Here is a 22,102-nt window from a genome sequence, read left to right as displayed (position 1 = left end):
TAACGTCATACATCCCCTCTTTTTACCCATTAAAGAATATTACCCAAAAATCTGCTTTTGGGGGAGTACACCCCCAGCCCTTTTTACCCTTGAATAATATTATCCAGATATTTGCTTTTGTACACCCCCTCTTTAAAAAATGTGTCCTTTACTTATATATATATATATATATATATCTATATATATATTTTTTTTTTTTGGGTGGCCACTTTGAGTTCTCCTTCCTTTCCTTTACCTTCCTTTCCTAATCTCCCTCATTTCCTATATTCTGTTTTAGATCATTTTTCTCCCATGACCTTCCTCTCTTATTATTAGGGGAGAATCATGAGTGATTGTAGGGATGATAGGTTTTGGGAAATTAAAATGCATAACACAATTGTTTCTATTTTTGTAAACACTACCAATTTAATCATATATATTTGCACTGTTTGGTGGCTAGTCACGATGGAATATGGTTAGACTGTGGATTCAGAATTGAGGCAGTCACAATATTTCTAGGATTGTCCAATACAACAAATGTGCCTCTTTTGAGGGGTTACATTTGCTAAATCCTCCAAAATTGTATATTAGATAAATTGTTATTGAATCTGAAATTTGATGGATGTGACCAGCTTGCCTATGTTGAGGGGTTTAATCTGGTAAATCCTCCATATTTGTATATTAGATACATTGTGATTAATGGATTTTGTGGTCACTGTTGGAGGCTTTGCCCATTCAGGGTTCAATTTTGAATTTTGAATTATTATTGAATCTGAAATGATGGATGTGAACTAATTGAGGACCAATGTTCTCAAACTGTGTTATTGACAGTACCCCATAATGAATTAGTAAAATAAGTGGGTTGAGGATGAATTCTCCATGTACCAACTGTGGAAAGCAGCATGTTGAAATTGGCAAGTTAATGTGACAGATACGAGTTTGTAGATTCATTTGATAAGCTGCAAATCTATTGCGCATCTTCATGTAAGATTAATACAGCATCCCGGCCAAGACGGCTGCCATGTAAATGCACTCAAACAAGTTGTATTCTTTGAAAGTCCTTTGTTTATTTCTATGCATTTTCTTGACAAATGAAATAACCTATTATTTAAGGGTTGTGTTTTATGACTTAACTAACACTGACGAAGGCCAGGTGGCTGGAACGCGTGTGTTAGTCTTTCACTTTCTGGAGCTGTAATAAACTGAACTGAAGATATCGCGCCTGAGTGCGCAGCCTTGTTTCTTGTGTGGAGACATTGCCACATAATATATATATATATATATATATATATATATATATATATTTGTTTTGTTATATACTATATGACCCTGTTGAGAGCTACAGCTGAAACGCATTGGTATCCGTGTTTGCACCCGAGAAAATGTGAAATAAAAAGGATTTCGGGAACCCGAGCTGTGCTGCTGTCTTCCTTACCCTGCTACATATGCTTGTTTGTCAGCAGTATCTTTGGGGCTCATGTGGAGGCATTTCAAGGAAATATATATATATATATATATATATATATATATATATATATATATATATATATATATATATATTTGCAAAGCGAATCCTCGAACCTCCACGCCGGCGGCGTAGCGAAAGAAGAGAACAGACCCCAAGTTTTCAGGCAGGATGTTGGATTTATTTAAGACCTTTCAAATGACGCGTTTCGAGTACCATGTACTCTTGTTCACATATATATGTATTTTACAAGGTATTCTTTTCAGAAAATTCCAGATGCACTCACAGGTAATCTCGTGTTGCACTTTCTGTTTTATTAAGGCAACAACATTTTAAACGACAAACCCAGTGATCAAGGTCTGTAGACAGACAGAAACGCATAGGGCTGCTGGGCTTGTCGTTGAAAATGTTGTTGCCTTAATAAAACAGAAAGTGCAACACGAGATTACCCGTGAGTGAGTGTGGTATTTTCTGAAAAGAAAACTTACTGAAATTCAATAACGGCTGGCTTTGTCTCCACGAAACGCACCATCAAAGAGTGCAGTGTGCCTGAAATAGTGCCACAACTGTGGGATATATATATAAACACATATGCACTTTACTCCCGATCTTTTTACTGGATTCATCCGAAAATGAGGTCTTTTACCAATGGTACTTAAGATGTGCTGCTAAAATAAATGCATTGTATGAGGATTTATCCCGTAATATTTTTGCACATGTACAATATATTTATATATGTTTGAAGCATTAGCGTATATATTTTAATAATATGTATGTCAAATATGTGGTTTTTACTGGCAATGTGTAATCACCCAGCAAGAATTTAAAATGTATATTTGTAAAGCGCTTCACACAAGTCGCCATACAAGCAAGACTTTCTTCCATGTTAATCATCATGTGACACGGAGTGGTGGAGGTGGGTGGATACCAAACAAACACTTAAAAAATGCAATGGCGATCTGCAAACCGCATGTGATCAAGGGATCTTGAGGCCCGAAACGCGTTGTGTGTGGGTTGTTGACTGAAGAATAAACATTGTGCCAGAAATACTGCGGGGTCTGAGTCTCCTTCTTCGCCGCCGCCGTGTGAAGGTCGGAAGTGGTGGGAGTTGGCATCTTGCGATATCGTTACGGAGGTCGGTTGCCTCTGTTACCAGACCCCCTCCCGCAAGTGGGTGGCCGCCCTCGACCGAAACGAAGAGTGGGTCCGTGGTGGAATTTTGGCAGCCGCCCCCTACTATTGCCGAAGAAAGCAAGCACTGGTTTGAGGATGTTATTGGCAGGGTCGGAGGACTCGCATGAAAGCGTCGTTCGCCAGTGAGTAATATTCGCAAGAAATGTAGGTGGGGAGAGACAGTATATAAGGCAGTGAAACGACAAGTCTAGTGATCGTTGACTTGCACAGCATACACAATATCAAACAACCCACAATGTCTGTGGAAATGGTACGAGAGAGGGAAATGGCGGCAGAGGAGGTGATTGGAAGCCTGCCAAGCTCCTGGACTAATCCAGCACAACAGCCAAACATGGGGAATGATAAAGACACAGATGCAAAGTTGCTGCTAAGGAACTTGGAGAAAAAAATGAAATTGGAGACCACTAAGTGGTGGGAGCATAAGTCACTTTCCAAGTATGCTGAAGTGGGAAGGGTTCCACGGGGGTTGAGAATCCTCCAGGCACACAGTTTTGATAAACCAAACTCCAACATTCTGCGTGAGTGGGGAGAGAGCAACTTGGCTGCTTCCATGAAGCTGGTTAACATTTTAATTAAGTATACAAACACTGATCGCCGGAAATATTCCAAGAAATTGACAAAATAAACAATGAATTGAGCAAACTTGAAACAACGGAATACATTACCAAAACTAAAGAGGCTATAAAAGAGAGACTGAAAAAACATGAGAAGAAAATAAAATTTAGAAAGGCACATAAGTTCGCTCGAGATTTAGCGGACTATGAAAATGGACAAATCTTTACTTTTGCCCGCAAGTTTGACACAGCGAGAAGGCAACAATATAGTGAGAAAATAAAGAGCAACGTAACCAGTATACACACTCATGTTGATACAAACAATGATTCCTCCAGTGTGGATACTATATCATTGACAAGTGAATCAAGTGTAGAAATGGACCGACCCAACCTAAAGAAAACTAAACTAAGTGTGGGACAAGAGCTCGATTTTTTAGTGGAGGAAAGACTGCAAACACTGCAGCCGAGGCAGCAAAGGAGGCCAATAGAAAACGCAGAAACAAAAGAAAATGCGAAAGGCGCAAAAGGTGGAAACAAAAACACAATGGTAGAGAAAACGGCGCTAAATGACAATACCATTATCAATTTGTCATCAGTGGAGCTAACGAAAGCGGAGGAACAACAACTTGCGCTTGGGTTGAATTTCTGTCAAGAAGTGGGTTTTAACTATGCGCGCACTCGCACTGATGTATATTGTTTCATTAGAAAGCTCAAACTCAAGAAATTATTTGCTTTAAAAACTTGCAAACATTAGATTAAGGCGGATGCCGAAACGCGTCATGTTTGGCTCCCTGAATAAACGAATAAAAGAACGGTGATGGATTAAACCCAGATCAGTTGACTGGGGGTGAGTGCTTGTATTGTCAACGCTCCGTCCATTATTTCCTTTGGTTTTTCTTTATTCGCCATAAGTTGGCAGGGTATGCTCAGACGTGAGTCCCTTGCTCACTTTGCCACTGGATTCAAGCAAGCCAGGCTGAAGACGGCTGAAATGCCAGAAACCGGTCCTCGGTAGCTTGTTTCCTGTCCAGGGAAGGCATGGCTTGGCAGTTCGGGCTGGACTGTTCCCATGAGGCACAGGGTCAGACTGATTAGCATATGGCCATGTCTGAACTGGGGTGGCAGAGTGGGCTAAAGAACGGTGATGGATTAAACCCAGATCAGTTGACTGGGGGTGAGTGCTTGTATTGTCAACGCTCCGTCCATCATTTCCTTTGGTTTTTCTTTGTTCGCCATAAGTTGGCAGGGTATGCTCAGACGTGAGTCCCTTGCTCACTTTGCCACTGGATTCAAGCAAGCCGGGCTGAAGACAGCTGAAATGCCAGAAACCGGTCCTCGGTAGCTTGTTTCCTGTCCAGGGAAGGCATGGCTTGGCAGTTCGGGCTGGACTGTTCCCATGAGGCACAGGGTCAGACTGATTTGCATATGGCCATGTCTGAACTGGGGTGGCAGAGTGGGCTAAAGAACGGTGATGGATTAAACCCAGATCAGTTGACTGGGGGTGAGTGCTTGCATTGTCAACGCTCCGTCCATCATTTCCTTTGGTTTTTCTTTGTTCGCCATAAGTTGGCAGGGTATGCTCAGACGTGAGTCCCTTGCTCACTTTGCCACTGGTTTCAAGCAAGCCGGGCTGAAGACGGCTGAAATGCCAGAAACCGGTCCTCGGTAGCTTGTTTCCGGTCCAGGGAAGGCATGGCTTGGCAGTTCGGGCTGGACTGTTCCCATGAGGCACAGGGTCAGACTGATTTACATATGGCCATGTCTGAACTGGGGTGGCAGAGTGGGCTAAAGAACGGTGATGGATTAAACCCAGATCAGTTGACTGGGGGTGAGTGCTTGTATTGTCAACGCTCTGTCCATCATTTCCTTTGGTTTTTCTTTGCCTCCCTGAATAAACATAGACGGATTTTGTAAAAAGGAACCCCCGTGAGTGCCTTTTTTCTTCAAAACGGATGTGAGGAGAAGTGAAGCGGTTATTTAATTTCACGGACGCACCTCCGCGATTGAAGCACACGCCCGAGAGTGCGCTGGCAAGGTGCAATGGAGCAGAGATATATATATATTAGGAGCCAAAGTGCTAAAGACGGACACATAGATCAACAAGAGCAGAGCAGCAAAGAATCAGGGCTTTTGAGATGAACAAAGCAAGGTTTTCGGATGTTTTATGAAGGACATAAAAGAATCTGCTCCAGAAATATAGGTTGGCATAGTGTTCCATAGTTTGGCAGCTGCCACCGAGAAGGAACGGCCACCCTATCTAGTGTTCCGAAATCTGGGGATCCTCAGTTTTTTCAGTATGAGGCTCTAAGTGGTCTACCAGGAGTGTACCACAGGAAAAAGAGCCTTCAATAAGCTGGGGCCCCTCTGGTGAAGAGCCTAAAAAGCTAGGCACTGGGCCTTGAAGGAAACTGGCCTCTTGATTGGAAGCCAATGAAGGGAAGGAATCCCATCTCTAACTGAGTGCCATTTGGGAATGTTCAGAATAAGGCGGCTGCTACATTCTGTACAACCTGAAGTTTGTCCAGGGAGGAGATGTTCATATTAAGGTAAAGTCCATTACAGTAGTCCCGCCGTGAAGAGACAAGGGCTATAGTTTAGTCCTGCTATTGTGTAATGCTATAGTATTAAAGCAGCAAATACATTTTAGTGCATACCTCAACATCAACCAGTTAGTGATTATCACTAATCAAATAGAAGTGCTGGTATTTTGGAAATGATACACTAAATTGTCCAGGCATTGTTGTATCTAAGGCCTTAAAATAGTTAGGTATACCAATGTTTGGGTGTTTTACCCAGGCATTACATTAACCAAAACAATGAGAACAGATGACCTTCTGAACTATCACAGTTATTATGGGTCCAGCCAAGTTAAACAAGGAATATGGCGGTCTCTCTGTGGATTCTCTGGGAAACGGTTATATGCCAAGGTTATTCCTACAGTACTATATCTAAGCACAATTATGGATTACAAGGGGTCTACTAAATTGAATAAATACAGCATTGGTAGCCAACAAAAAAATTATTTAAGCATTGTCTTTTAAAGTGACCCATGGATGCCAACTCTACCACAAAGCTCTTAAAAATGTAAGCAAAAATTAAAATCGCATCTTCACAAGCATATCCTGGAACAAACTGAAGGCAAAATGTGCTAATCGATTACTAACTTGTATTTAGTGTTTGTTGAGTTTGGCACGCTCTTTACACCATCGTAAATGTGACGGAGATCCCTTCCACCTTATTACAAGACAGTTATGCCAATCTCTTAATCATGCTCTACATCGCTGCTTGTTAAATAAGAAGTTCATGGAATAAGGGCAGATACTTCAAAAATGTATTTGAATACTTTTTTTCTAATAAAACATGATCCGACAGTAATCATTTGGAATGATAAAGCATGTTTGAAACAAAATCATTACACATGACTTCTATGAGGTCAAAAAAGGCTCGTCTGGTTATTTAAAGAAATATTTATTAAGACTGCTAGTTAAATTAGACTGTCTGTGGTATGTAGGAGGCATTGTCAAGAAAAAGGGCTAATAGGGGGAAATGTTTGCATGGTCTAAAAGTGCAATATTATGTTAAACATCTATTATTAACTTGCAAGAATACAACTTCTGAGATCACTGTTCTTTCGCTATTGCACTTTTTCTCAGTAGACCACCTTGGAGCGCTTTCTTCGAATGGGGCCTTAGTATATGTGTAACTCTGGGGTGTTACTGGGTGCACAAAGGTGACTATTAAATAATGATAGAAGAGATTTTAAAAAAACTTGCATTTATGAAGACTCCGCCCTACTGGCTGTACAAAATGTTACACAGATTTATTTTATTCACAAAGCACTAGTTACAACAGATTATACCCTCCACTAATCTAGAAAACTGGGTCAGGTGTTCATGCAGATACCTGATATCAAAGCAAGCCTGAGGAGCTTTCACATCCTTGTCTCTGTGTGCAGAGGGCAACCATAGCTCCTCGCATTCATGATTGCTACTGTGAAAGCAAACATTGAAAGGAGAGGCAATCACTCCCCACTGCCCTTACCTCATCGGGAACAAGTGGCTCAATCATCGGGGCATCTTCATGCCTTACGAGCCGGACTGGTGACGAGGACAGTCTCTTCTCCCACTCGTTGGTAGAGTCAGCAGAGGTCTCCAGGAACGTCCGCTTCAACTCACTTATATTAGTTTGGTGCTTCAACAACTCTTCTTGAGTTTTGTCAAGTTCCTAGATATCAGACGCAGAGGGAGACATATGTTTTAGATTAGTTTTTGAACAAATTAGCATTCTTTCCAATGAAAGTGCGTCATCTGGTTAGTCAGAAAGAGGTAAAGCTATACTTGGTAGGGGAAAGGTATCTGCAACCGGGTTCACAGCACTAACACAACACTTGTGATAATGTGGCAATTCCAATAGCATGTGTACAGGAGGTCTGTGTGCAAACGTGTGCTGTGTGTGCACTGGAGCTAACCAAATAAAAAGTGTTATGTGCACGGACAAAAGTATTAATCAACTCAAACACAAAGTCAGAAGAACATCTGTTAAATAAAGAGATAAAAAAATAATAACAAGCTAAAACAATATACCTTTTGATCATTTTCAAAAGCAGGTTGGGTAACACATTTCATGCATCAGCTGGAGGGCAACGGGTTTGCCAACAGGAAATCAACACATATGTGCATGCATTACTATGTACCAATACCAACCTCTAACATAAGATTACTATGTTTGACATAAACATTTTCACCCTTTATTCGCTTAATCAGACTACTCTGAAAAAAGTGAAAAAAAGAGGAAAGGTAAGGGACACACAATAAAGCGGACACCAACAATGTTCTACGCATTACTTTACACTGTAACTGCCAAGACGTGTGCTGGTAACACCAGAAACACCTAGCGCTGAGGATCAATGTGCAGCACAAAGACTTTCTTTAATTTGTACCTGTGCTTTCACATCTGTATCCTCCTCCTGATCCGACTGGCAGCATAGGGAAAAAATATGAAAACAATGTCTTATCACAACACCTTCCAGATGCACATGGGCTGAACTGTGTTCTCTCGGCATGCACGTCCACATAAAGCAAAAGTGGAGTTGTAAACCTTGCAGCCCAAACAGACCCAATGTGCATCTCTTACGCTCAATTTGCCAAAATGTCCTAAAGCATAATTATGCTGGCTACACCAATCTCACTGCCAACGCATCCTGTCACATACTTAACTTGGGGCATTGCCCATCAGTACATTTAGGCAACCAAAATGGCAGAAGCATAAAACATTTGCATAGTTCCACGCTGAAAATGTCAATACGCGAACAAGAGTTTAAGGAAGACTCACGAAGTTGAGTTTGTGGCCGGGAGCAAAAGACTAACTATGTCTGAGATAGTTGAAAATATGTATTTAAATACATTGTTAACTAATCCAAATCCAGAAGTGCCACAAATTCAAGGCCGCAGATATTTGAAATACCGATCAAGTCACGGTGTTGCTGGATGGCTCCATCCACACCACCAATCTTTACACATCTAAATGGGAAGAGTTTTTAATCAGGTTGTCAACTTGTCCTTTTCCCCCCTAGATTGACACTCCAGGCCATACATTGCATACTGTAGCCATACATCTCTTGCACCCAGTTGGACTGCAAGCAGCGCTGGTTTCTATTGGAAAAACACACAAGGCCCTTGGATGTCAATTCTGTGATACTTGTCCAGCAAAATTGGCGTGGGCTGTGCAGCAACAAGAGAGCGATACACACAAGTATCAGAGTCAAGGGAAAGTGGAAGCAAACTGCAAGACTATAAGTCAACAGCAACTTTGTCTTGAGCACACTGCATGTGGTCAGCATTGCCCTTTCTGACAATTTATTCCTGTGAATTTACCTATTGAACATGTGTTAATCACGAGGTTTCCTCCCTTTAACAGACGTAGCAGATGGTAATATTAGCTGTCAGTATAGTGAAATCGCAAATTTGTTACTCTGTTAAATTTAGCCCAAACCTTTTGTGAATGGTTACATTCGACACTAATAAAGGAAATAAAATCACAAAAAACTGTGACGTTAGAGGCTGACCTCACATTAGCCTTGGGTCCTCGAAGACACATAGGGGCTAATTACGACTTTGGTGCAGCTGTGCCGGCTCTTCGCTGGCACGGCTGTGCCAAAGCTGTGCAAAGACCAGCTGCCTGATTACGAGTTTTTATTGTGCAGGAGGACGGTCTTTTTGCCATTCCCATGGCGGTGCCAGAAAAACAGGCATCGCAATGGGAACGGCAAAAATGTTCCAGCGCGGCTTGGATGGTGATGTCCATGCCATGCTGGAACTAGGGGTGCAAGCAAACAGGAGGGCACGTGTTGTGCCTCCAATAATGCATCCCCATGGCTTGGGGAATGGGGGCCCTATAGGGCACCCTTAGTTCCTCCACCGCCAGTCTTTTCATGGTGGTGAGCCCACCATGAAATGGCTGGCAGTGGAGGAACTCCTAATATGCTCAGCTGGACTGCGCCAGTCCCGCTTTGCATGTTACATTGGACCTCAGCCGCGCCACCACCAGGGTACGATGGTTCCCTGGCGCAGACCGCTGTCCACCTCCGGTACTACTTTGAAATAAAAAGCAATTGATGGCAGAAAAGGTCTATGCAACACCATTAGGAAAAAGCCAGGTCTTTAATTTTTTCCTATATTGCAAAAGATCTGAGGCTATTTGGTAGTGCATTCCACAACTTGGCTGCCACGCTGAAGGCTCTTCCTCCTAGTTTAGTTCTTTTAAACTTGGGTACTTTTATTAGTTTGGCTGAGGATAAGCACAAATGTCTGGTAGGAATATGCCAGCTAAACGTGAGCTGCAATGGTTTAGGCCCCATTCCGTGAAGGGCCTTGAAGACTACACACAGTGACTTAAACTGAATGCTCTGTCCACGGGGAGCCAGTGAAGTTCCTTGAAGGCCAGGGAGGCTGATGATCGGCGCGATTTCCTAAGGGCTAACTTGGCCGCCATCGTCTGACTTCTCTAAAGTCTCTCTATTAGGTACTTCGGGCCTCCAGCAACAAGGCGTTGCAGTAATCCAACCGGCTCAGGACACGCTTCTGACTATTTGTTACCTTGTTGCTTCTGGTAGCATTGAGAGGATCTTCCTAGGCACCCTTATTAGGGAGAGACTGATTCCAACCATTTTGTTGACTTGGCCTGGTGACCTATCAAAAAGGTTTCCTTGCAACTGAGCCAAAGCTGATATGCGTATGATAGCCTAAAATAAGGAAGGACTGCAAAAAATGGCTTGCAAATTAAGCTTCATCAATTATCCTATAGTGGGGTAAATTAAACAAGTACTTCATGCCACTTATTGTTCTATTCTGCCCTTTCTATTAACCTATCAGGTTATGCTGCATAGAGCATGTCTATGTCAATTCACATAAATGCACTCAGATAACCCCTGTTGCTTGGCTTTCTGTTATCGCCAAAGATGCCTGGCCTTCATATACACAGACAAAGGTTATATTTCATTAAAAGCATTGAATGTCATCAAAATCTAAAAGCTGTCAGTGTGCATAGGCGTGGTCATACACAGGGGGATATCTTGGGCTATAAACCAAAGAAACGAATTGCTATTAATCAATAGCAAATTGACAGTGTTCAGCAAGAACCTAGATCCCAATCTGGAATGTTATTAGTTTGTCTACTGAAGAATGGAACAGCTTGTTTTACATTTTTCACAGGCACCCGCAACCAGTATCACGCCATGAAGGGATGGTAAGATAATGCATGCACACACTACTGAGGGGGTATGGATTAAAAACACAAGTCACAGACATGAAGTCTGCGAGATATCTGACACACAACCAATTATCTTCAAGCCAAGGAAGGATGCAAGATGGCGGCAATGCAAACTCACTACCTTTCCTCACGAGACATACAATGGCGTTTGTACAAACCTCTGTGGCTGTGGTTTCACCGTCCGCTGCAGTGTCTGTCCGTTCACTGTCAGTCTATTTGGTAACATAAGCAACCCAGTTTCCAAAAGGCAAGCAGTAATAAAGAACAAACCCATGTTGTCAGTGATATCATTTGCATCATAAGCAGCTGAAGCGAATGTTTCTGAGTCTGTAAAGCTCTAACATTTTACAAACCACAGACAGAGTCAAAAGCGAAATAAAAGTGAAAGCTACATCTATCAAACAGGACAGACTCGGAGGAAGACTCGGGACACAAACATGATGTTCCACTGGAAAGATGGTATTAGCCAAAAGCTGTGTTGAAAATAGCGATAATATTTCCGTAGTTATGTCCACTATTGGAATTGCCAGGTAGCTTTGTAAACAAATAGATTTATTTTTACCACCAACTATGTTCAACAGATCATAGCACGTGAAGATTCTGTTCGTGTTTTATTATTTTCTTTTTATCACTAATGTATATGTAATCCTTTAGGGGCAACACATATTAAATCAAATACATTTTGAGAGCTACTATAACAGTCACCTGGCTTTCATCACCTCATTTGTTTAATCGATTTCATTTCCACTCAATTTTGTACTGTCAGGTTTGTCTGCATTACCAGCGAGTTCACAGAAGCACTAGTCCAATATGTGCTGATTGTTATGAACTGAATACACGAAAATGCTTTTTTGTAGCTTTTGGAATAGCATAAATGACAATGTGCTAAGAATGAAGGTTCATGCAAGCTTCTTTAAACAAAATATAATGTTTTGCTGTTTACAGAAACGTATTGCTCAGCAAACGTCATCTTCAACATTAATGACATGTAGCAGATATAATACACGTAAATGGGGGAAGCATGCCTAATACATCTATGTAGCCATTTGGTGGAAGGAAAATGAGAAACTTCCAGCACCTGATGTTACACAAGGCAGCACAAAAGTGTCATACTAAGCAAGGGACTTGTAAAATACTATAAATAGGCGAACGTAAAATGTACACTATATGCCTATTTGGTATGGGGAGTGAAAAGATGCTTAGTGAATACCCACACCTGAGTTTTAATAAACATAGCGAGAATAGCAAGACTAAAATCCAACATTTGCATTAATCTGTAAAACCAGTTGCTGCATAAGCTGTGCCCCCCTGAGTAAGTTATTCAACACTGTAACTTATGAAGTGTGCATGTGTCTACTCCTCCTTTCCTTCACACGCCTGGGACATCCAGTTGGCCTGAGCAATGGGAGCGTGGCGCGGAAGGGATCCTCTCACATCACATTTATAAGCATGGCCCCAACCGACGCCATGGCTCTGTTGGTGTCCCCAGATGCCTCATGGTCCTGTCATCTGAGTACTTCATTTTCTGTCAAACAAAGTGCAGTCAATGACTTTACTGTGTGCCTAAATCTTTTCCACTCGCGAAACTAGTGAAGATGTTTAGTTAAGTGAAGCACAGGGAATACCAGAGAGAATCATAATCCAAAATCATAACCAGTGATGTTTCATTTGGAATGAGCATAACTCAAAACGAATATCTGAATTTCTCCATGATTCGGAAGCTAGGGAAATGTGATGGGCCTGAGGGCTGAATCTTCACCTATATCCTCGAGAATCAATGACCCCAGGCCAAAAGGACACTAGAAATGAATCACGCTAAAATGGATGGTAAGATGGTGTAGAAGGACACGCTGTTACCATCAGGGCAGTCTGCTCATCTGACGATCACACTCAGCATGGGAATTCAAAGAGGGGTTTTGAGTTCATAATGAATCTCTCTCCAATAGGCCACCAGTTATAAACCACTCCACTGATTATTTGATTAAAAACACATTCACGTATCATGCTTTGGGCCAAATAATGTCAGGACCCTATCAGCATGCCTATAAGGAACTCTCCTACAAAAGCATTAATGGACAGCAAGTATTTGTAGGATGGAATAGGGACTTAGATTGTTCTAGGTTGGATTACGATGCACAACTTCTGTGGCGTTAGCATCGGTCAGAGGAACCATAGTTTTTCCCGCAGGTATTAGTCCAAGGCACTGTGGCTTCTCAAAATGTATGCAGAAAGAAAAGAATCTTAGAGTTTAGTCCACCTCTCACTTGCCCCTCTACCCCTGCACTCTGAGCCTCCTAACAGTCCCTCACTCTAACAAACATGCATAGAATTCAATCTTGGCAAAAGTATGCCCACACACACATTTGTGTTTCATGACAAAATCTCCTAAATGCCAGCGGAACTAAGAGGCAAACTAGACAATGTATCAAGAGAGGGTTGTCTGTGAGACTCGTGTTCAGAGAGCGAAAGCCTGACTTCTCTAGCATGAAGCAAGCTTTGTCCTTGCAGCAAAGAGAGTGACAGACGCTGCTTGTGAAAAGCCTAAACATATAAAAAGAAAGTTGCATGGAATATGTGGGTAGACAGAGGAGGCCATATATTTGATTTCAATGGACAACCACAAGACTATTGAGGTGGTTAGCCAAAGTGGATGGTGGAGGATGTTTTGATTATGACACAGGACGTTTGCTAGGCTTCACTTGTGCTGTGGTGATCCTGATAATCACAGAGATTAGATGCCTCAAGCGTATGAAGGAAGTTTGACTCAAGACAGAAGTATCAGGAGAGCTATCTTGACTGTTTTCGAGTCTAATTAAACGATTCCTTGTTTTGTTTTGTAATGGAGACATACCGAGTTTTATCAGAAATAGTCTCCATGTTTTAACTTGTACGGTGTTGAAGTGGTGTTGTATACAAACAACTCAGAGTGGAGTTCTCACTAAGCACTTTTGCTTTCAGCCAGCACTGAACGGTTTGAAAAAAAAACATCTGATACATTTCTAAAACACTGCATTTAGTGTGAGTATGGTAAATGAATACAACACTGCAAAGCCGGTGATGTGGGCAACAAGTAATAAACACTACTGCAGGCAGTAATCCCAAAACCACACAACTGTGCTGCAAATATATTGCTACTATTATTATAATGAAGCACAAATAGGAATACAATCTCAGAATATCCAATACCATCTAATGAAGAAAGTGTTTCTGGTGCCATTTTCAATGTGAAGCCATTATAATCTGGCCCACTGGAATTATGTGTTTTTTGCAGCTGTGGTGTTTTTTCCGCATCATTTGCTGCATTTCCACACAATCCATCATCTGCTGCATAATCTTCAAATGTTATCAAAAGATGGTTTCAAGCTTGATTGGATCAAAAGTTACTAAAAGCATGGCAACACATTTTGGCCGTGCAGTGGAAGGCCCTCTGCAAAAGTTGACTAGTCCCCTTTCTATTGCCTATTGTGTATTTAGGAGTTAAGCCTTAGCCCAGACACGGTCAACCTGCGTAAGATGACAACAAAAGGAAGCACTGACACAAAATGTGCAACGTTACACCACATAATTTGCCTTTTCGTGCTGCATTATTCAGTCAACCCTGCCACATTTTTTTGTCCTTCCCTGTCGCATAATTCCAGTGGCCCTGATTATAACACAATCCTGTTCACTTAAAGTCTTGACACACAAACATCAGGAACTTCAATGAGAACTAGCACTAAAAGTTTGATTTCAACAAGTGCAGATTCCATCTTTCCCTTTTTTTAAAAAAAAGAGGTATGGAATGCTGCATTTTTGGCAAATACTATGCTATCAAAAGAATAGATTTCGAATTTTCAAATACATTAAAGCAAATATGTTTTTCAGTATGAAAATAATTTTTTTAAAGTTTTATCGAGGCTAAAATGCTTAAAATATAGTTAGGTCTGCTGGCACTAATTGATAGGCAATGGGATTTAAAATACAAATAAAACTGCATACAGATGAATTCCAGGATCTTATTTTAGGCGGCTTCCAAAACAAACCACTGCCATTTTATATTCAGTATAATGCAGACATGCCCGACAGTAGACCATGATAATGCACATGCACTGCATAGAACAAGAGGACCAGCTTGGATTAGTAAGAAGATATGTGTACATTCTGCAATCGTGAAGTGAGAGACTTAATGTTACAGAATGTGTCTCGCCCTTTAGCATTTACCAGTGACCACAACTATCATTGTTAAAACTTCACTTCAAAATACTGTTGGTAAAACTAACTACACACTTGTTTATTTATGGGAGTGCTAAACAAGCCACTGAGTGTGCCTCTTTTTCATAAACTGCATCTCACAATGTTCTGAGTTGAGTTACAATGCGTCATGTATGATATTGTTAAGCCGAAGTTGCAATATTGTGACTATGGAAATCTAATGCACCTAACATAAAAATTCTGTACACTACTTGAATACTACTTTACTTTACTTTTATTATACAGTTAATAAAAACCGTAATGTACAAACATAACAATGCATGATAGAATACAATTTTAAAATGTATAAAATCATGATGAGATTCTTGGTGCTAAGCATTATGCAGTGCGGTTAAAATAATGTTAACAAACTTCCCAGCTCTTGCTAGGGCCTGGGCTGAATTGTTGCTAAAACACAAAGCCGATGCTTCCCTACAATGTCTCAGTGACTGTTCCCGGAAGACAGGAATCAGTAAGCGGCGTCGGTCGGTAGCAAAGAATGGGCAGCAGCATAACAGGTGGAGCCAGGACTCGTGTATGTAATTACAAAGCCTGCAGATGGGCTGCTCGTTCCACCAGGCCCACTGCGGGTTAAAGTCAAAGATTGGTAGGGCTAGCAGCCTCATGTATATTATTTTGTTGCGAGTCTGGGGATTGAGGGTATAGTTGAAATATAGTGGAGGTTTCCCCTTGATATATGATTCATTCAAAGCAGTGAAAAGTAAATTTTTACATAGCCCGGCAACGTCTGTCTGGAATGAAACTGAAAGGATTTGATTTGTTATTGTTTTTTTCCACATTGACATGGGGATAGTTGGGTTAGTGAGAGAGGTTGGTTCAATCTTTAGTGTGGAAATGGCGAGGTGCAACTGTTTATGCCAAGGGGAATGTTCGTCCTTGAAGGCAGCTTGTAATTGCTCTTTCAAAGATTGTCCTGGTGCTCGTAAGGTGTGTATGTAGAATTTAATTAGGTCTCCCAGGCAGTAGAGGTTTGCACTTGTCAGGCCCAGCTCAAGTCTCATCCTCGACCACCTTGCGTGTTGCGGAACAGAGAAGATTTTCTTGCAATCGTGAAGTGAGAGACTTAATGTTACAGAATGTGTCTTGCCCTTTAGCATTTACCAGTGACCACAACTATCATTGTTAAAACTTCACTTCAAAATACTGTTGGTAAAACTAACTACACACTTGTTGATTTATGGGAGTGCTAAACAAGCCACTGAGTGTGCCTCTTTTTCATAAACTGCATCTCACAATGTTCTGAGTTGAGTTACAATGCGTCATGTATGATATTGTTAAGCCGAAGTTTCAATATTTTGACTATGGAACTCTAATGCACCTAACATAAAAATTCTGTACACTACTTGAATACTATAATAGGAAACTAGTCACTATAGCTGAAATATAATTATTATAGTTATAGGTTCTGTTCGAAATCATGTTTTTATCCTTAAGATTATTACAAAACCTTCATCTGGAACTACAAATCCACATTACTTTGCCACAATTTGGAGAAGTTGTAACATGGGAACTTTACTTCATTTTATGTGCTAATGTGTAAATGCTTACAGGGGCAGCCACAAGTCTTTCAATGCTGACGTCACATCTGTAAGTCTTTCTCTTGATATTGGTGTTTGCCGAGGCTCGACTTGGAAAAGGTGGCACCCCGATGCCTACCCTGTTTGAGGTATCTGATCCTGCCTTTTTCCTAACAATTCTTTGACAAGGATATTTTGACACCTTAGAAGCTACTTAAAAGAATTAAGGTGTCCGGAGACTGCTGCTTGGTTCTTGAGTTCTGTTATGCCTAACTGAGACAAACATTGACAATGACTGACCTCTTCCTATCTGTGCTGCTGTCCGCCATTACACCTTTTGTTGTTTCAAGAATACATTCATGAAAACTGAAGAAATCAAAAATGCTTTGAATTGGCGATACTGTATGGCAATTTATGTTATCTGGTCCATACGAATGTGCAGAGGGTGTATGATACTGTTGTGACACAAAAATTATAACAACAGTGTTTTTGGTTGCCGTATATGAATTGTATATATATTTATGTTTTGCATTATAAATTTGGAAACTTGCAACTAAAAAAACAAAGATTTTCGATAAAAGAAATGTTATCGATACAACCTTGTCCTGTGTTATATTGAATTATTCGTTCATGTCTATGACGATATTTAAATAAGAAATGGCTTGTGATAAATGATTCCTCAAGGATTGCTGTCTATTGAATTGTATATACCCATTTCCTTGGGGAATAGTGGGTTGCCCTATTTACTGTCGGGCTGTCAGAGAAAAACAACATGAATGATCTAGTTATCTAAGACACTTTAAAAGCATTCCAGTGTTATGTGTATGCCCCTGAAAGTTCAACCTTAGGCAGCTGGCTGAATAAACAAAATCATCACAGCTGCCTGGAGGGCAAGCACTTTTTTGTGGAAGCACACAACTATTGCCCAACTATTGCCCAGTCAAAACATGAACTCCTGAATTGAGATGCTTACAGAATTGTCGGGCGACAGATGCCCTGTCAAGCCACACCATAAAAATGAGCATGCTCTCACCACTGGCAGCAGAAGGGACAGAGGATGACTAACCAAAAAGAGCAAGAGGCATTTTCTCATCACTCACATCACATGTTTGGCAAAGAAAATGAGTCCTTTTCTTTAGAACTGTTGTTAGCCAGATGAATACGCATGTTAAACAGTAAGGATTTCAGATACTTTGCAATGAATGCAGGAAAAGTAACTATATTACTGGTGTGTGAGCCATGCGTATCTTTGTTGTGCCTTGCAATTTTGAAATACAAGTGTTTAAATCAATGGAAACTTTATGCAACCATTCTGTTGTGTAATGATTCTGCTGAATCTGACAGAAATGAAAGTGACAACAAGACACCACTGTTCATATATTTCCTCCCTTCTAGAACAGAGTTATATAGTGCAATTAAGTTAGAAACATTTAGTTAAATCAGTACATTTTCTGGAAAGTAAACAGGCCTTGGCAAATTAAAGCAGCATTACTACCAGAAACGTAAAGATGATTTCATCTGTCGAAAACCACACCCCTTTCAATTTTTTCTACATCAAGTTTCATTTTTTTAAATGCTGAGAGCATAATGGACCCAACAATCTGAAACACATAAAGAGCAAGGCCATCCCAGAAAATAACTTTATTTACTGCGCACTTCACCAACCTGTGAAGACACGTCAATGTAGAATCACTGATACCACACAACTAGAGTTCTGGCTGAGAAGTCCAATGAAGCATCCTGCAAGTAACCTCACCAGTGGAGGTGTAAAAGATGCCTATAGAGTGATTGCCCAGGCCGCCCTCAAGCTCACCCCTCCCCCATAGAAAAGGAGAAAACTGTATTGAGGGAGGGCGCAGATAGCGCTATGATGTGGCCCATCAACTGTGTCTCCTAGTAGGAGACACAGGCAGCAACATTCTTACATTTTACAGGGAGAGTAGGATGGGATTAATGGAGTAACATATTCATCCGCTGAGAGCTTTATGGACTTTGAAGGCAGTCAGTAGGAGAGCCAGTCATGTTGTTTGTTTTTGCCAATAACCCCACATTTTATTCCACAATACTGGGTAGGATATATGCTACTCAAAATTTTAAGGAAAGTTCTAAACAAATATTGAAAAATAAACTAGAACTATGTTCTGCTGCCCATTCCTTAATTGTGAGGGTGCAGGAGGAGAAAAAAGGCACTGGTGTACTGGCTTCTGTGGCAATCTATGTACTGCACAGTCGTCACTTTTAGTGTTGTGGCAAATCCAGTCAATGTTGTGTGGCGCCACCTGGCATCTACAAATAGCTATTGCTGAAACATTTTCCGGAACAAGTTTAGTGGCTGAGGAGAGGGTCCACGTAAGAAATCGGCAGCACCCATTAGGTTATAATTTGAGAAAACCTTTGGAATCGATACGGATTTAACCTGATGTACCACTGCAAATGTCGAGTTGCGAAATGACAGTAACAATAGATCAATGCAAAAAAATACCTTAACATCTGTCACAATAGGTAGCACTGGCTTGTGTAGCTTTCTTCGAAAGTGTGGCTTATCAACACATTTCTAAAAGTGGTAAGCACTGACCCAATACAAGTGCTTTTTTGGTTAAAATGAGATTGAGGTAAATGTTCCTTCATTACAGAACAAATACATGGCAATTCTAATGGGTAGGGCTTACTCTTACCAAAAAACCCCAATCTTTTTATCAGTCACGGTCACAGGCTGTAATTTTCTCTACAACTGAGTGTAATAAACTTCTTCACTGGTGCATTTAATGAGTATGTATGCGGCTCATGGTGTATTTTTAGCATTCCCTCATGCACACTGCCCAATTGGAACAGCACCCGTGTGTTAAACTGAGTACTTTGCCGCCATGTTGTCAGGTCTAAAATCACAATAATAGACAGTGTAGTTTCTGTGCCAAATGGTGTAATAAATTAGGTTACAGGAACCGCTTTGATGCTGTGGTAAAAACTACACTGTAGTGAGCTACTTCAAACTCATTTTCAATAAAGGCTGTATTTTACTATATGGTGGTAACTGGTAAATGCATGGTTTTGAGACATAATCTTCATAAATGCACAGTGTTGTAGCTGACCCGTGTGCCAAGCTGCACCTCCCAAAGACAAACTCGAAAACTACCAGCAGACAGACTGAAATGAGGCTCTGAAAGTAGGGCCCGTATGGCAGCATTCTAACAGCAGTAAGGAACGAAGCACTGAACACAAGAAAGAGAGGTGTGTGTTCTATGCTGAGGTACACACCTCATCGTCTGAGCTGTCACTCAGGTCATTGTCAAGTGAGGCACTCAAGGAGGCCGCCTTGGGCTCCAGGTAGCAGAGGCACATTGCCAGAGGAAAGGAGAGAGTGAGGGCATATGGTACTGAGAAAGAGGCGGAGAGCAGAAAGAAAAATATGAACAGGAAGCAGGGGACGAGCGACGGGGAGCGGATTGGGAGATAATGCTGCAAGCTTTCAGGCAGGAAGTTGGTTTCAGTCACATTGGGGAAGGAAAGGTAGCCGTCGTCATCAAGGAGGGAATTGAATGCATCAGGAAGATGCAAGGAGAAGGAAAACATGGTTCCGCCTTTGTGAACTTGTTGGGCATAGCTCATTGGCAGGTCTCGCTCCTCGGAGAGAACCATTCCTGCTCGCTCAGAGTCAAAGTCCGACTCACAGCCCATTTGGTTAAAAAATGTTGATGGATCGCAGGGCACAATTTTTTGATCGTTCTCCTTGCACCTTCTACGCAACATGGTGGAAGATGACAACGGGCCTGAATGGGAGGAGGGGGAGGACTGAAATGAGGTGGTGCAAATAAAGATGGAGGACAGAGGAAAGAGAACAGCAAATGAGGTGCAAAAGCAGAAGGACAAAAAGAAAAAGGTTATTAGTCAATAGGGCTGCAAATCTAAATCAATATCAAGGCATATTTTGCCAATCAAAAAAAGCTAGGTTTTAAACATTTATATCCAAGCGTCCTTGCAAAAAACTATAAGCCCCACATCCCTTAAAGTGCCTTAAAAAACGTTTTGCAAAAACATTGATATTTCGAAAGCAAAAAGACCATGCAGTAAACATGCACACAGCAACCAGAAATTAAAAAACACAAACTTTAATTGTAGAAATAAGATTTTAAATCGCATGCAACAGCAATATTAAGTATGGAACAAAAGAATTAGAAACGTCTTGTAAATAAATGTATGTCCCTTAGGTGGTTGTGCAATGGTTTCTTAACCCACATGGGCAAAGCCAAACTTTTGAATATGTTCTTCCCTGTATATTTTACAGCATTCAGCCCCCCTCGCATTTTTATATTATCTAAAAGATTTTAGTCACCTGTAGCAGTCTTTTAATGTAAAAAAAAAACTAACATTTTTCTTTCTTGGAAAGAGACATGGGTCACCATTTTCCAAGGTTTTGTGAGATTTAGTTCAACTTTGCTAGGTTGAAATCTCACTCCATATTTAAAAAATGCAAAATTTGGGGATTTTTCCCTCGCAAATGGTAGTTGCTCACATGGGGAATTCTGCATGGATGGTGGAATTGCTGTTCCAACAAATCATGTGCTAGAGGTAGGATTGTGAAACTTCCTGCATGGGTCTAGCTACGAAATATGGTGAACATCTACAATCAATTTTACTGGATTCAATAAATTTTCCGGGTGGGAATTGGGAGGGAATTAACTAAAATTGATGGGAGTGGACGCAAGGAGTTTCTAAAAGGGTTGAAATATTTTACCGCTAGAGAAAAAAAAGAGCGTTTTCAAGTGCAAATTCACTTTCACTTCACATTTACTCATGAAGAAATGCACACCTGTTATTATTCCTCGAATGTCAGTTACTTTCTAGGTAGGAAAATGCAACAGGTGTATATGTCACCATGGGGAATTCTTTGTGAATTTGCGAAAGAGGGAAATTTGCTCAAATATAGCATTAACTATAATCGAGCAAATATCTAACTTGCAATTGGTGAACACTTAAATCTTTTACACAATGAATTTACAGACAGAAGCAAAGCAAACTACATTGTCACTCTATGAAGCATATTTTACGTGAAAGAAAACAACTAGGCAAATCTAACAGCAGGAGGCAATGCACTGAAATAACAAATAACAATCAAAAATATTAAAGCTTGCAAAATCATCTCCTTCAAATGCCTCCTGGTCAATTACCACGTAATGCTTCATTCTCAATCTTCCACTGCTCTGAATTTCGAATTTTCAAAAACAGAAGAGGAAAAAACAAAAATCATCGCAGTAGAAAAACACACAATATCAAAAGGAATCTAGAAGGTGCTCCTGGGCACAGTCAGATACTGAAGAAGCTGACTGGACATTCCAAATCCACAAGGATTTGTCAAGTAGTAGTTACCCATTTAATAA

At 40.8% G+C, this 22,102-nt stretch overlaps 1 protein-coding gene across 18 annotated transcripts in view; it reads right to left on the bottom strand.

Annotated features, from left to right (window-relative positions):
* EPB41L3 (erythrocyte membrane protein band 4.1 like 3) overlaps positions 1-22,102 on the bottom strand; it is an 860,969-nt gene that overhangs the window by 118,809 nt on the left and 720,058 nt on the right. For 10 of the 18 annotated variants that reach the window (XM_078687552.1, XM_078687558.1, XM_078687555.1 and 7 more), the window contains one exon: positions 7,234-7,416. In XM_078687552.1, coding sequence (XP_078543678.1) covers positions 7,234-7,416 — 183 coding nt within the window. Of the gene's footprint in view, positions 1-7,233; positions 7,417-7,895; positions 7,962-8,131; positions 8,168-11,117; positions 11,172-22,102 lie in introns of all 18 variants that reach the window. The other 8 variants (XM_078687549.1, XM_078687542.1, XM_078687550.1 and 5 more) reach the window with 3 other exon arrangements.

This window comes from Lissotriton helveticus, chromosome 4_1 (assembly GCF_964261635.1).
Source record: "Lissotriton helveticus chromosome 4_1, aLisHel1.1, whole genome shotgun sequence".
In the NCBI taxonomy this organism is placed as follows: Eukaryota; Metazoa; Chordata; class Amphibia; order Caudata; family Salamandridae; genus Lissotriton; species Lissotriton helveticus.
Note: the sequence above shows the minus strand (reverse complement) of the source record. Positions and strands in the feature narration are given on the sequence as shown.